A 15,205-nucleotide genomic window follows, 5' to 3' on the forward strand; every position below is an offset into this window, starting at 1 on the left:
TATATATATATATATATATATATATATATATATATATATATGTATCTATGGGAGAATGGTGAGAAGTGGAACAACACTTTATTTCGGTAATTTTTTACTAGAATTTTCAGTGTATCCGCATAAAACATGATGTTTAAAGAACTATGCAAAGATATGAATAAAGATCACGAGGTTATGCTTTTCTACATTACAGTACGCTGGCTACGCTATTATCTCTTTTCATGATTATCAAAGCTTCAAAATTGGCGAAGAAAAATAAATCTTGTAATAATATTGCCATGTTTGGTGAGTATGACTGTGAGGTAAATACAAATTTGAAAGAGCAGATTTCTGGGTATCTTGAATCTCTTAGCATCGAACTGCGGCGTTATCTCTGAGCTGAAAGCAGAGGCGTAGCGAGGGGGGGGACACACATGTCCCCGGGCACCGACCTTAGGGGGCGCCAAATTGAAAGTTTGAGGGGGGTGCAAATCGAAAGTTTGAGGGGGGGGGGGTGCAAATGAAAAGTTCGAGGGGGGGGGGGCAAATCGAAAGTTTGTCCCCGGGCGCCGGGAAGGGTCGCTACGCCTCTGGCTGAAAGAAGAAGAATCTGCATTGACACGGTACCCATCCTCTTCTTCCCTTGATGTTGCGAGCATTCCCAGTGAATTACAAGATGCATTCTTAAATGTGAGGAATGATTCCGCGTCAGATGAAAAGCTGATCACCAAATTTTGGTGTAGTATGCACCATTCATACCCAAACGTGAAATTGATTGCCTTTTGAGTTTTAGTTCCGTTTGTGTCTACATATCTTTGCGAGATTAGATTTTCAACACTTCTCCAATTAAAACCAAAACAAATAAATAAATTAAATGTTAAGAATGACATGAGGTTAGCGTTAACAAAACCTCAACCGCGAATGTCGAAGCTATTTAATAGCATGCAATTTTTTTCTCATCGTATTAAAACAGTTATCAATAATAATTTACATTGAAAGTCTACCAGAAATTCCAATTTTAGCACTGGTTAATGTCCTTACTAATTTCGACTTTTTAATTCTATGGGGGTCGCAGGTCACTGAATTTTTATAAAAGGGGTTCGCCATTCGAAAACGTTTGGGAACCACTGCTTTATTATTAATAATTTCTTTCCCGCACCAGCAATTTGTTAGTTTGAGCTGTACCGATATATATAGATGCCTAAATAAACATTATTTTTGTTTCTTCACACACCTTTGGACAGGCACATTTCTTGATCCTTACTTTTTAAATTCATTTTATTATGAAATTGAATTTTTTTGTACGTTTTGAGATAGTTACAACCTCAGCCATTCAGTATCTCAGATTAATTTGTTATTTTAATGGAGTAGTTTCATCTAATCATCTTTACAGTCAAGTACTTAGCCTATATTTTATTCATTGAAACTCTAATAGGCATGCATAGCCTAAGCCTACCTGGCGAAATGTAGTTTGAAATCAAGTCAACATACTATTCAGTTCAGCAGCTATCAGTTCAAGTTTGCAGCACGTAAAATCTGTTAGATAATAATATCAGCATTACCAGGCCTAGAATATCTAAAGTTCAAAAGTAAAAGTTTAAAATATTTGCACCATTACTCTGTTTAATGACTGTTGATGTTATAGAGATCTAAATTCTAGATCTAGATCTAGAAAGAATAATGCCGCTATAATATAATTATAATTCGAACTAGACTCTAGTTGTTAAAAATTACTTAGTTCTAAATTCTAGAATCAAGTATCTTGCTCGCAAACAACTTATATTCAATTATATTTTATTATATTGACTTATAAAATATATATAACTTATAGGTAATCTATCGTTTTGGGTACGTAAAATCGCCCGCGACTAGTAATGTGAAAAACAGGTGACTCCTTAAATTTTAATAATTATTTCACATTTTGAGGAGGATTTATGTTTTGAAAAATACAAAAATGTTTCCTTCTTTCATTTATGTACCTGTTTTTAAACAATTGAATTAAAACTTTTCAGTAATAAATGAAGACTAGCGATATTTCCAACAGATGCAACCATGCTCATTTACTATAGCAGCCATCTTGTTTAAGTTTTTTTTATAGCGGATATAGCGCGAGACAGGCGGAAGTCACTCTATTTTACAAATGGCTGCTATTTATATAGCAAATCTTGCTCGCAAACACTGCTGTTTAAAGTAAATTTCTGGCATATATTGATATATTTAGCCATTGATTTAGTTTTATTATTCATTTATCTATAATATTTGACACAAATATATCACAATATACTTCTACTAAAGCCTTGACAATGAGGTAACTTTTTCGTACATTAATAGCCGCGGGCGATTTTACGTACCCAAAACGATAGATTACCAACTTATAACTTATTTACTTATAAATAAGGCTGAGTTTTTAACTTTTTAGTAAACAAAAACAGTTACAACAGTATAGATTCTAGATCTAGTATTCAGTAATATAATAATTTATTTTTAAGGATGATATTTTTTTATTTACTATTTAGAATCGACCCTTTGGATCCCCTAGGGCAGGGGTCATCCATAAATGACGTCACACATTTTTTGACGATTTTTACCCCTCCTCCGTCACACATTCACATTGTCACAAAAAGCCATACCCCCCTAAAAGGACGTCACACCTCAGCCTACAACCCCCCCTCAAAATTGCAGTTGAATTTTTTTTAAAACATTGATATTTTTCCAAAATCTTATCTGAACTCTGTCAAAATAGAGTATTTTAATCAATTTCTAATACAATTTATTAAAACAGTTTTCTAAAACGTGAAATAACGTCTAAAATTCATTTTCTAACATTGCTATTTTATAATGGAAAAGTCTGACGTCGCACCACCTGAACCCCCCCCCCCCCCCCCCTCATCACACACCGTCACAAAATTACAGACCTCCGCACTACAAGTGTGACGTCATTTATGGACGACCCCTTACCATTGAGATTTGTATTTTAAACTTTACAGTTTACTTAGTTTCTAACTTTCTGTACATAAATACAGTTGTCCAGATTCTACTCAAGAGTTAAAGAATAGAGATCGACCATGTCTGGTGATGGGAAATTTCAGTTTGCCATTGACAGAGGTGGCACATTTACTGATGTATGGGCCAAATGTCCCAGCGGAAAAATTCGTTTAATGAAGTTATTGTCTGAAGATCCTGCTAACTATGACGATGCACCAAAAGAAGCAATACGCAGAATTATCCATCAAGTATGCATCATTGATTTAACTATTATTTTAATCAATTAATAAATTAATGCTAAATTATATTAGTTTAATATTTCAAAACTGTATATATTCAGGCCTACTCCTACCCTGCTAGAGTTAGATTGTAGATCTAGCACGGTCTACCATCTAGACAAGGAACTAGATAGAATACTAGGCCTTGAACTAGAATTAGAATTATTTTAATGCCACTCTTGACTACAGAACACTGCATATTTTGCTAGTACTATAAAATATTACTCCACGGCTTAACTGTACTTTGTGTGTTAGCATTGGAATTGGACCAGTAACACTGACAATATAAATTTTAACATGATTTTAAAAAAGGTTATTTTTTTGTCAATAATATTATAGTGAGAATTTGATTAGGAATAATTCATATTCTATGAGGTTGCAATTTATAGCAATTTTAATAAAGCAGCTATTCAATAAAATGGAAAAATAAATTCCTCAGGAAATGGGTTCATTGCCAACAAAGACAACACCCATTGATACTTCTCTTATAAGCTGGATAAGGATGGGAACTACAGTTGCCACTAATGCCTTGCTGGAAAGAAAAGGTGAACGGATGGCACTGGTGATAACAAAAGGGTTCAGAGATTTGCTGCACATTGGGAATCAGTCTCGTCCTAACATCTTTGACTTGGTAATTGATTTGATTTTTTAATCAGTCTCGTCCTAACATCTTTGACTTGGTAATTGATTTTATTTTTTAATCAGTCTCGTCCTAACATCTTTGACTTGGTAATTGATTTGATTTTTTAATCAGTCTCGTCCTAACATCTTTGACTTGGTAATTGATTTGATTTTTTAATCAGTCTCGTCCTAACATCTTTGACTTGGTAATTGATTAGATTTTTTAATCAGTCTCGTCCTAACATCTTTGACTTGGTAATTGATTTGATTTTTTAATCAGTCTCGTCCTAACATCTTTGACTTGGTAATTGATTTGATTTTTTAATCAGTCTCGTCCTAACATCTTTGACTTGGTAATTGATTTGATTTTTTAATCAGTCTCGTCCTAACATCTTTGACTTGGTAATTGATTTGATTTTTTAATCAGTCTCGTCCTAACATCTTTGACTTGGTAATTGATTTGATTTTTTAATCAGTCTCGTCCTAACATCTTTGACTTGGTAATTGATTTGATTTTTTAATCAGTCTCGTCCTAACATCTTTGACTTGGTAATTGATTTGATTTTTTAATCAGTCTCGTCCTAACATCTTTGACTTGGTAATTGATTTGATTTTTTAATCAGTCTCGTCCTAACATCTTTGACTTGGTAATTGATTTGATTTTTTAATCAGTCTCGTCCTAACATCTTTGACTTGGTAATTGATTAGATTTTTTAATCAGTCTCGTCCTAACATCATTGACATGGTAATTGATTTGATTTTTTAAAATTCCATGGGTGCTTGTATAGAATGCTCCACAAGGGGCCCACAGGAATGATGATGGTCGTATAGAATAGCTGTCAGTTAACAACAGTACAACAACTTTAAAAAACATTCAGGCCTACTAGACCTTCTTGTCAATAGTACCTTTTTGTTTTTACTCTCTTTAGCACAGTTAGCAATTTTTAAAAAGCAACCATCAAAACAGCAACTCAAACAATTTCTCTTCATTCTGTGGAACACAGGGATGCAACTATCCAGCATACTCAGTTCTTTGTGGTTTCCAAATGTTAAAGTTTTATACTTTCAAAAAAAAAACATAGTTTCAAATGTAATTTTCAATGTTATTTTAAAATGTTGATGTAAAACAAACATGAAGCAGACCAAATTCTGTTTCAGTGACTAAAGTATTTTTAGCTTGTTCCTATACTGCAAGCAGATTCATGTGACTCCATCTATTTTCTGGAGCCTCAATTTAAAAAAAAAATTATATTATTACTTTTTTTCAAAATTATTACAAATCAACATTCTGGGTTTTCAACATCACTACATTGTTTGCCCAAACACTTAAAATTGTGTCATACATCAACACTACTAAATAGTTTTTAAAAATGTAAATGTTATAACCATATAATTGAATTTTGCAGGAAATTGTGAGCCCAGAAAACTTGTATGAGGAAGTGATTGAAGTGGAAGAGAGGCTGGTGCTGAGACGAGAAGATTGTCAACTTAAGAAACACATGGGTACAGTTACAGGAGTCACAGGGGAACTGGTACACTGGTGTTTATCTTAGAACAAATAATCAAATACCTTTTTGTAAACTAAATGCAGAACAGAACAAATAAAAAATGGAATGATTTTAATTTCAGCTGGATACATGGAAGCCACTGAACCTGGGCCAGTTGGAGCTGGATTTAAGGGTGGTCCTGGAGAAAGGCATCAGAAGTCTAGCGGTAGTGCTCATGCACTCTTACATGTATGTCTGCCATCTTGTCATGCACTCTTACATGTATGTCTGCCATCTTGTCATGCACTCTTACATGTATGTCTGCCATCTTGTCATGCACTCTTACATGTATGTCTACCATCTTGTGTTGTCATGCACTCTTACATGTATGTCTGCCATCTTGTCATGCACTCTTACATGTATGTCTACCATCTTGTGTTGTCATGCACTCTTACATGTATGTCTGCCATCTTGTCATGCACTCTTACATGTATGTCTACCATCTTGTGTTGTCATGCACTCTTACATGTATGTCTGCCATCTTGTCATGCACTCTTACATGTATGTCTACCATCTTGTGTTGTCATGCACTCTTACATGTATGTCTGCCATCTTGTGTTGTCATGCACTCTTACATGTATGTCTGCCATCTTGTGTTGTCTGGTTGTAGTGCTCATGCACTCTTACATGTATGTCTGCCATCCTTTCATGATGTTATTTTGTGATGGGAGCTAAACTGGTGATGTTAGTTAACTAAGGTCATCTCGTTCTGTTAAGTGTGTGTACATTGTGTTTGTGCTACCAACCTGTAGAATAAAATACTTGCAGCTATTCAGGTCATGAAGAACTTATAGGCAAACTTGCACAAGAAATTGGCTTTACAAATGTCTCGCTGTCATCTAAGGTCATGTCGATGGCGCGTATTGTGCCTAGAGGGTACACAGGTAATTTATATTTTAAATCTAGCTTGCATTGTAACCATCTTTGGAACTGCTACTTTTAAGAATAATCTCTGCCACAATACATTTTGTTGTATTATATTGTATTATATATTTAAAGTGATTCTAGAGCTATTCTCTATAAAACCTTGTTTTCCACAGCGTGTGCTGATGCCTATTTAACTCCTTGTATCAAGAAATATGTTGATGGCTTTAGAACAGGCTTACAGGTAATCATTGGCTCTTTATCTGATAGATCTGCAATACATTTATGTTACAGAATTCTTGAATATTCATATACTATATTGATGATAGTATATTGTAAAAATACTGTTTTTGGTTAACCATTTCAGGGTGCCAAGATATTATTTATGCAATCAGATGGGGGACTGACACCAATGGAAAGGTATTGACCAGAGTGTTTGATGTTTAGTTGATGTTACAGCTCTTTGATGTTTAGTTGATGTTTAGTTGATGTGATGCTACAACTGTTTGATGTTTAGTTGATGTTACAGCTGTTTGATGTTTAGTTGATGTTACAGCTGTTTGATGTTTAGTTGATGTTACAGCTCTTTGATGTTTAGTTGATGTGTTGCTACCACTGTTTGATGTTTAGTTGATGTTACAGCTCTTTGATGTTTAGTTGATGTTACAGCTCTTTGATGTTTAGTTGATGTTACAGCTCTTTGATGTTTAGTTGATGTGTTGCTACCACTGTTTGATGTTTAGTTGATGTTACAGCTCTTTGATGTTTAGTTGATGTTACAGCTCTTTGATGTTTAGTTGATGTTACAGCTCTTTGATGTTTAGTTGATGTGTTGCTACCACTGTTTGATGTTTAGTTGATGTTACAGCTCTTTGATGTTTAGTTGATGTGTTGCTACAACTGTTTCAGTTTCATGGGTTCTCATGCTATACTGTCTGGCCCTGCTGGGGGTGTGGTGGGGTACGCTGAGACTACATACTGCAAGGATACCAAAGTTCCTGTCATTGGCTTTGATATGGGAGGTAATTCTCACAGGCCATTTGAAATATCTTTTTTAGGAAGCACATCAGTTATTGTATGGAAAGATAAAACATACAGATTTTAAAAGATACGTAGTACTGATGTAATAAGGCCAATTTTTAAATATGTTTTTCAAAATGCTCAGCTGTCTGTCTGAGCAAGTGTTAGAAACTTTCTTTACATCTGTGTTTTTCTCTCATCATTGCCCCACCCTCAGTATTTGACACTTGACCCCATCATTACCCCACCCCCATCATTGACCCACCCTCAGTATTTGACACATGACCCCCATCATTGCCCCACCCCCATCATTGACCCACCCTCAGTATTTGACACATGACCCCCATCATTGCCCCACCCTCAATATTTGACACATGACCCCCATCATTGCCCCACCCTCAATATTTGACACATGACCCCCATCATTGCCCCACCCTCAGTATTTGACACAAGACCCCCATCATTGCCCCACCCTCAGTATTTGACACATGACCCCCACCATTGCCCCACCCTCAGTATTTGACACTTGACCCCCATCATTGCCCCACCCTCAGTATTTGACACATGACCCCCATCATTGCCCCACCCTCAGTATTTGACACATGACCCCCATCATTGACCCACCCTCAGTATTTGACACTTGACCCCCATCATTGCCCCACCCTCAGTATTTGACACTTGACCCCCATCATTGCCCCACCCCCATCATTGACCCACCCTCAGTATTTGACACTTGACCCCCATCATTGCCCCACCCTCAGTATTTGACACTTGACCCCCATCATTGACCCACCCTCAGTATTTGACACAAGACCCCCATCATTGCCCCACCCTCAGTATTTGACACTTGACCCCCATCATTGACACATGACCCCCATCATTTACACTTGACCCCCATCATTGACACATGACCCCCATCATTTACACATGACCCCCATCATTGCCCCACCCCCATCATTGACCCACCCTCAGTATTTGACACATGACCCCCATCATTGACCCACCCTCAGTATTTGACACTTGACCCCCATCATTGCCCCACCCTCAGTATTTGACACTTGACCCCCATCATTGCCCCACCCTCAGTATTTGACACATGACCCCCATCATTGACCCACCCTCAGTATTTGACACTTGACCCCCATCATTGCCCCACCCTCAATATTTGACACATGACCCCCATCATTGCCCCACCCTCAGTATTTGACACATGACCCCCATCATTGACCCACCCTCAGTATTTGACACTTGACCCCCATCATTGCCCCACCCTCAATATTTGACACATGACCCCCATCATTGCCCCACCCTCAGTATTTGACACATGACCCCCATCATTGACCCACCCTCAGTATTTGACACTTGACCCCCATCATTGCCCCACCCCCATCATTGCCCCACCCTCAGTATTTGACACATGACCCCCATCATTGCCCCACCCTCAGTATTTGACACATGACCCCCATCATTGACCCACCCTCAGTATTTGACACATGACCCCTGTCATAGGACCCACCCTCAGTATTTGACACATGACCCCCATCATTGACACATGACCCCCATCATTGCCCCACCCTCAATATTTGACACATGACCCCCATCATTGACCCTCCCTCAGGTACCTCCACTGATGTCAGCAGGTTTGCTGGTGACTACGAACATGTGTTTGAGACCACAACAGCTGGGGTCACCATACAAGCTCCCCAGGTCAAATAAAACCTCCTTCTCTATCTACCAATCTAGCTCTTATTTATTTTCTAAGCCTTAATGTTTAAAATCAATTCTAACAAATTCCATCTCCTCTATCTACCAATCTAGCTCTTATTTATTTTCTTAGACTTAGTGTGTTAAAAAACAATTATAACAATTTCCATCTGTGGCATTGATCTGACCTTTGACCCCACGCTGCCCTGTTTTCCAGCTGGACATCAACACAGTGGCTGCAGGGGGTGGCTCTCAGCTGTTCTTCAGGTCAGGCATGTTTGTTGTAGGGCCGGAGTCTGCTGGCGCTCACCCTGGTCCTGTCTGCTACATGAAAGGTACGGCCACAGAGGTGGAGGGAAGTGGGGCATCCAGACTTTTACAAATTGGAATTTTATGATGATCGTTTTGATATTTCTCTAATCATTAGGTGGGCCCCTCACAATCACGGATACCTTTTCTCTAATCATTAGGTGGGCCCCTCACAATCACGGATGCCAACCTTTTCTCTAATCATTAGGTGTGCCCCTCACAATCACGGATACCTTTTCTCTAATCATTAGGTGTGCCCCTCACAATCACGGATACCTTTTCTCTAATCATTAGGTGGGCCCCTCACAATCACTGATACCTTTTCTCTAATCAATAGGTGGGCCCCTCACAATCACTGATACCTTTTCTCTAATCATTAGGTGGGCCCCTCACAATCACGGATGCCAACCTTTTCTCTAATCATTAGGTGGGCCCCTCACAATCACGGATACCTTTTCTCTAATCATTAGGTGGGCCCCTCACAATCACAGATGCCAACCTTTTCTCTAATCATTAGGTGGGCCCCTCACAATCACTGATGCCAACCTTTTCTCTAATCATTAGGTGGGCCCCTCACAATCACGGATGCCAACCTTTTCTCTAATCATTAGGTGGGCCCCTCACAATCACGAATGCCTTTTCTCTAATCATTAGGTGGGCCCCTCACAATCACGTATACCTTTTCTCTAATCATTAGGTGGGCCCCTCACAATCACTGATGCCTTTTCTCTAATCATTAGGTGGGCCCCTCACAATCACAGATGCCAACCTTTTCTCTAATCATTAGGTGGGCCCCTCACAATCACGGATGCCAACCTTTTCTCTAATCATTAGGTGGGCCCCTCACAATCACAGATGCCAACCTTTTCTCTAATCATTAGGTGGGCCCCTCACAATCACTGATGCCTTTTCTCTAATCATTAGGTGGGCCCCTCACAATCACGGATGCCTTTTCTCTAATAATTAGGTGGGCCCCTCACAATCACAGATGCCAACCTTTTCTCTAATCATTAGGTGGGCCCCTCACAATCAATGATACCTTTTCTCTAATCATTAGGTGGGCCCCTCACAATCACAGATGCCAACCTTTTTTCTAATCATTAGGTGGGCCCCTCACAATCACTGATGCCTTTTCTCTAATCATTAGGTGGGCCCCTCACAATCACGGATGCCAACCTTTTCTCTAATCATTAGGTGGGCCCCTCACAATCACAGATACCTTTTCTCTAATCATTAGGTGGGCCCCTCACAATCACGAATGCCTTTTCTCTAATCATTAGGTGGGCCCCTCACAATCACAGATGCCAACCTTTTCTCTAATCATTAGGTGGGCCCCTCACAATCACTGATGCCTTTTCTCTAATCATTAGGTGGGCCCCTCACAATCACGGATGCCTTTTCTCTAATAATTAGGTGGGCCCCTCACAATCACAGATGCCAACCTTTTCTCTAATCATTAGGTGGGCCCCTCACAATCACGGATGCCAACCTTTTCTCTAATCATTAGGTGGGCCCCTCACAATCACAGATACCTTTTCTCTAATCATTAGGTGGGCCCCTCACAATCACGAATGCCTTTTCTCTAATCATTAGGTGGGCCCCTCACAATCACAGATGCCAACCTTTTCTCTAATCATTAGGTGGGCCCCTCACAATCACTGATGCCTTTTCTCTAATCATTAGGTGGGCCCCTCACAATCACGGATGCCAACCTTTTCTCTAATCATTAGGTGGGCCCCTCACAATCACAGATACCTTTTCTCTAATCATTAGGTGGGCCCCTCACAATCACGAATGCCTTTTCTCTAATCATTAGGTGGGCCCCTCACAATCACTGATACCTTTTCTCTAATCATTAGGTGGGCCCCTCACAATCACGGATGCCAACCTTTTCTCTAATCTTTAGGTGGGCCCCTCACAATCACAGATACCTTTTCTCTAATCATTAGGTGGGCCCCTCACAATCACGGATGCCAACCTTTTCTCTAATCATTAGGTGGGCCCCTCACAATCACAGATACCTTTTCTCTAATCATTAGGTGGGCCCCTCACAATCACGAATGCCTTTTCTCTAATCATTAGGTGGGCCCCTCACAATCACTGATACCTTTTCTCTAATCATTAGGTGGGCCCCTCACAATCACGGATGCCAACCTTTTCTCTAATCTTTAGGTGGGCCCCTCACAATCACGGATGCCAACCTTTTCTCTAATCATTAGGTGGGCCCCTCACAATCACAGATACCTTTTCTCTAATCATTAGGTGGGCCCCTCACAATCACAGATGCCTTTTCTCTAATCATTAAGTGGGCCCCTCACAATCACTGATGCCAACCTTTTCTCTAATCATTAGGTGGGCCCCTCACAATCACAGATACCTTTTCTCTAATCATTAGGTGGGCCCCTCACAATCACGAATGCCTTTTCTCTAATCATTAGGTGGGCCCCTCACAATCACAGATACCTTTTCTCTAATCATTAGGTGGGCCCCTCACAATCACAGATACCTTTTCTCTAATCATTAGATGGGCCCCTCACAATCACTGATGCCTTTTCTCTAATCATTAGGTGGGCCCCTTACAATCACGGATACCTTTTCTCTAATCATTAGGTGGGCCCCTCACAGTCACGGATGCCAACCTTTTCTCTAATCATTAGGTGGGCCCCTCACAATCACGGATGCCAACCTTTTCTCTAATCATTAGGTGGGCCCCTCACAATCACGGATGCCAACCTTTTCTCTAATCATTAGGTGGGCCCCTCACAATCACAGATACCTTTTCTCTAATCATTAGGTGGGCCCCTCACAATCACAGATACCTTTTCTCTAATCATTAGATGGGCCCCTCACAATCACTGATGCCTTTTCTCTAATCATTAGGTGGGCCCCTCACAATCACGTATACCTTTTCTCTAATCATTAGGTGGGCCCCTCACAATCACGGATGCCAACCTTTTCTCTAATCATTAGGTGGGCCCCTCACAATCACGGATGCCAACCTTTTCTCTAATCATTAGGTGGGCCCCTCACAATCACGGATGCCAACCTTTTCTCTAATCATTAGGTGGGCCCCTCACAATCACGGATGCCAACCTTTTCTCTAATCATTAGGTGGGCCCCTCACAATCACTGATGCCAACCTTTTCTCTAATCATTAGGTGGGCCCCTCACAATCACTGATGCCAACCTTTTCTCTAATCATTAGGTGGGCCCCTCACAATCACGGATACCTTTTCTCTAATCATTAGATGGGCCCCTCACAATCACGGATGCCAACCTTTTCTCTAATCATTAAGTGGGCCCCTCACAATCACGGATGCCAACCTTTTCTCTAATCATTAGGTGGGCCCCTCACAATCACGGATGCCAACCTTTTCTCTAATCATTAGGTGGGCCCCTCACAATCACGGATGCCAACCTTTTCTCTAATCATTAGGTGGGCCCCTCACAATCACTGATGCCAACCTTTTCTCTAATCATTAGGTGGGCCCCTCACAATCACTGATGCCAACCTTTTCTCTAATCATTAGGTGGGCCCCTCACAATCACGGATACCTTATCTCTAATCATTAGGTGGGCCCCTCACAATCACGGATGCCAACCTTTTCTCTAATCATTAGGTGGGCCCCTCACAATCACGGATGCCAACCTTTTCTCTAATCATTAGGTGGGCCCCTCACAATCACTGATGCCTTTTCTCTAATCATTAGGTGGGCCCCTCACAATCACGGATGCCAACCTTTTCTCTAATCATTAGGTGGGCCCCTCACAATCACAGATACCTTTTCTCTAATCATTAGGTGGGCCCCTCACAATCACGGATGCCAACCTTTTCTCTAATCATTAGGTGGGCCCCTCACAATCACGGATGCCAACCTTTTCTCTAATCATTAGGTGGGCCCCTCACAATCACGGATGCCTTTTCTCTAATCATTAGGTGGGCCCCTCACAATCACGGATGCCAACCTTTTCTCTAATCATTAGGTGGGCCCCTCACAATCACTGATGCCAACTTTTTCTCTAATCATTAGGTGGGCCCCTCACAATCACTGATGCCAACCTTTTTTCTAATCATTAGGTGGGCCCCTCACAATCACGGATGCCAACCTTTGTCTAGGGCGGCTGCTGCCAGAATTTTTTCCTTGTATTTTTGGTAAAGATGAAAACATGCCACTAGACAAGCAAGCCACTATGGAAGCTTTTGATAAGCTGACAGCTGAGGTACAAACAGCTAATTGTTCAAAATAAACTTTAAGTGAGGTTTTTTTTTTTTTTTTAAATTCTGTTTTTAAAATAATTTGAGATAGGAGCTGGTGGTTCTCTTGATGAACACATTTAGTTTATTATTAGCGATAACTCACTTAAAGCGCTTTAAAAAATCCAGGTGAATGCTTTTCTGACGAGTCAACACAATGAAGACTCCCCATTTACACCAATGAGCAGAGAAGAAGTAGCGCTGGGTTTTATCCGTGTGGCTAATGAAACAATGTGTCGGCCAATCAGGGCTTTAACTCAGGTACAAATTGACATATTCAATCGCCCTCTATCTTTGGCTTATAACCTTTCTGATGCCTAGCTTGTTTCTCTTTATAAATGTACACAAGCAAACATTTGATGGAAGAATGAAAGCATTTGATGTCAAAGCTTGAATGGTCTCTGGTTTTATTACACTTCTAGGCCAAAGGTTATGACACATCTCGTCACATCTTAGCGTGTTTTGGTGGGGCAGGAGGACAACACGCTTGTGCTATAGCTCACTCTCTAGGCATGCAGGAGGTCTTCATACACAGGTTGGTGCTCTAGGCTGTCCACACACTTATGTCATCATGTCCCTGGTTTTTACTGTGGTGTCACCATAAAGTTTTCAACTGGTGTTAATTGTATGTCCAGATACGCTGGTATTCTGTCTGCATACGGCATGGCTCTAGCAGATGTTGTGTACGAGGCACAGGAACCCTGTTCTCTAACATACAGTGCAGGTGAGGACATTCTACCTGTTGTCACTAGCTTTACCTCCCCTTGACAGGACATTCTACCTGTTGTCACAAGCTTTACCTCTCCTTGACAGGACATTCTGTTGTCACTAGCTTTACCTCTCCTTGACAGGACATTCTACCTGTTGTCACTAGCTTTACCTCTCCTTGACAGGACATTCTGTTGTCACTAGCTTTACCTCTCCTTGACAGGACATTCTACCTGTTGTCACTAGCTTTACCTCTCCTTGACAGGACATTCTGTTGTCACTAGCTTTACCTCCCCTTGACAGGACATTCTACCTGTTGTCACTAGCTTTACCTCCCCTTGACAGGACATTCTACCTGTTGTCACTAGCTTTACCTCTCCTTGACAGGACATTCTACCTGTTGTCACTAGCTTTACCTCCCCTTGACAGGACATTCTGTTGTCACTAGCTTTACCTCTCCTTGACAGGACATTCTACCTGTTGTCACTAGCTTTACCTCTCCTTGACAGGACGTTCTTCCTGTTGTCTCTAGCTTTACCTCTCCTTGATAGGACATTCTGTTGTCACTAGCTTTACCTCTCCTTGACAGGACGTTCTTCCTGTTGTCTCTAGCTTTACCTCTCCTTGACAGGACATTCTACCTGTTGTCACTAGCTTTACCTCTCCTTGACAGGACGTTCTTCCTGTTGTCTCTAGCTTTACCTCTCCTTGATAGGACATTCTGTTGTCACTAGCTTTACCTCCCCTTGACAGGACATTCTACCTGTTGTCACTAGCTTTACCTCTCCTTGACAGGACATTCTACCTGTTGTAACTAGCTTTACCTCCCCTTGACAGGACATTCTACCTGTTGTCACTAGCTTTACCTGCCCTTGACAGGACATTCTACCTGTTGTAACTAGCTTTACCTCCCCTTGACAGGACATTCTACCTGT

General features: G+C 40.7%; 1 protein-coding gene across 1 annotated transcript in view; it reads left to right on the forward strand.

Annotated features, from left to right (window-relative positions):
- The first annotated feature begins 278 nt into the window (after window positions 1-278).
- Window positions 279-15,205, forward strand: part of LOC131936067 (5-oxoprolinase) — a 45,430-nt gene continuing 30,503 nt past the window's right edge. Inside the window, exons 1-15 of the mRNA XM_059292916.1 lie at window positions 279-302; window positions 3,036-3,212; window positions 3,682-3,873; window positions 5,270-5,395; window positions 5,493-5,599; window positions 6,179-6,294; window positions 6,451-6,518; window positions 6,642-6,694; window positions 7,184-7,296; window positions 8,913-9,001; window positions 9,216-9,333; window positions 13,386-13,528; window positions 13,692-13,823; window positions 13,985-14,097; window positions 14,198-14,286. Of these exons, the coding sequence (XP_059148899.1) occupies window positions 279-302; window positions 3,036-3,212; window positions 3,682-3,873; window positions 5,270-5,395; window positions 5,493-5,599; window positions 6,179-6,294; window positions 6,451-6,518; window positions 6,642-6,694; window positions 7,184-7,296; window positions 8,913-9,001; window positions 9,216-9,333; window positions 13,386-13,528; window positions 13,692-13,823; window positions 13,985-14,097; window positions 14,198-14,286 (1,660 nt within the window). The remainder of the gene's footprint in view (window positions 303-3,035; window positions 3,213-3,681; window positions 3,874-5,269; window positions 5,396-5,492; window positions 5,600-6,178; window positions 6,295-6,450; window positions 6,519-6,641; window positions 6,695-7,183; window positions 7,297-8,912; window positions 9,002-9,215; window positions 9,334-13,385; window positions 13,529-13,691; window positions 13,824-13,984; window positions 14,098-14,197; window positions 14,287-15,205) is intronic.

The sequence above is a fragment of the Physella acuta genome, unplaced genomic scaffold (assembly GCF_028476545.2).
Source record: "Physella acuta isolate Inbredline_101_S28 unplaced genomic scaffold, ASM2847654v3 ptg000166l, whole genome shotgun sequence".
Taxonomy (NCBI): Eukaryota; Metazoa; Mollusca; class Gastropoda; family Physidae; genus Physella; species Physella acuta.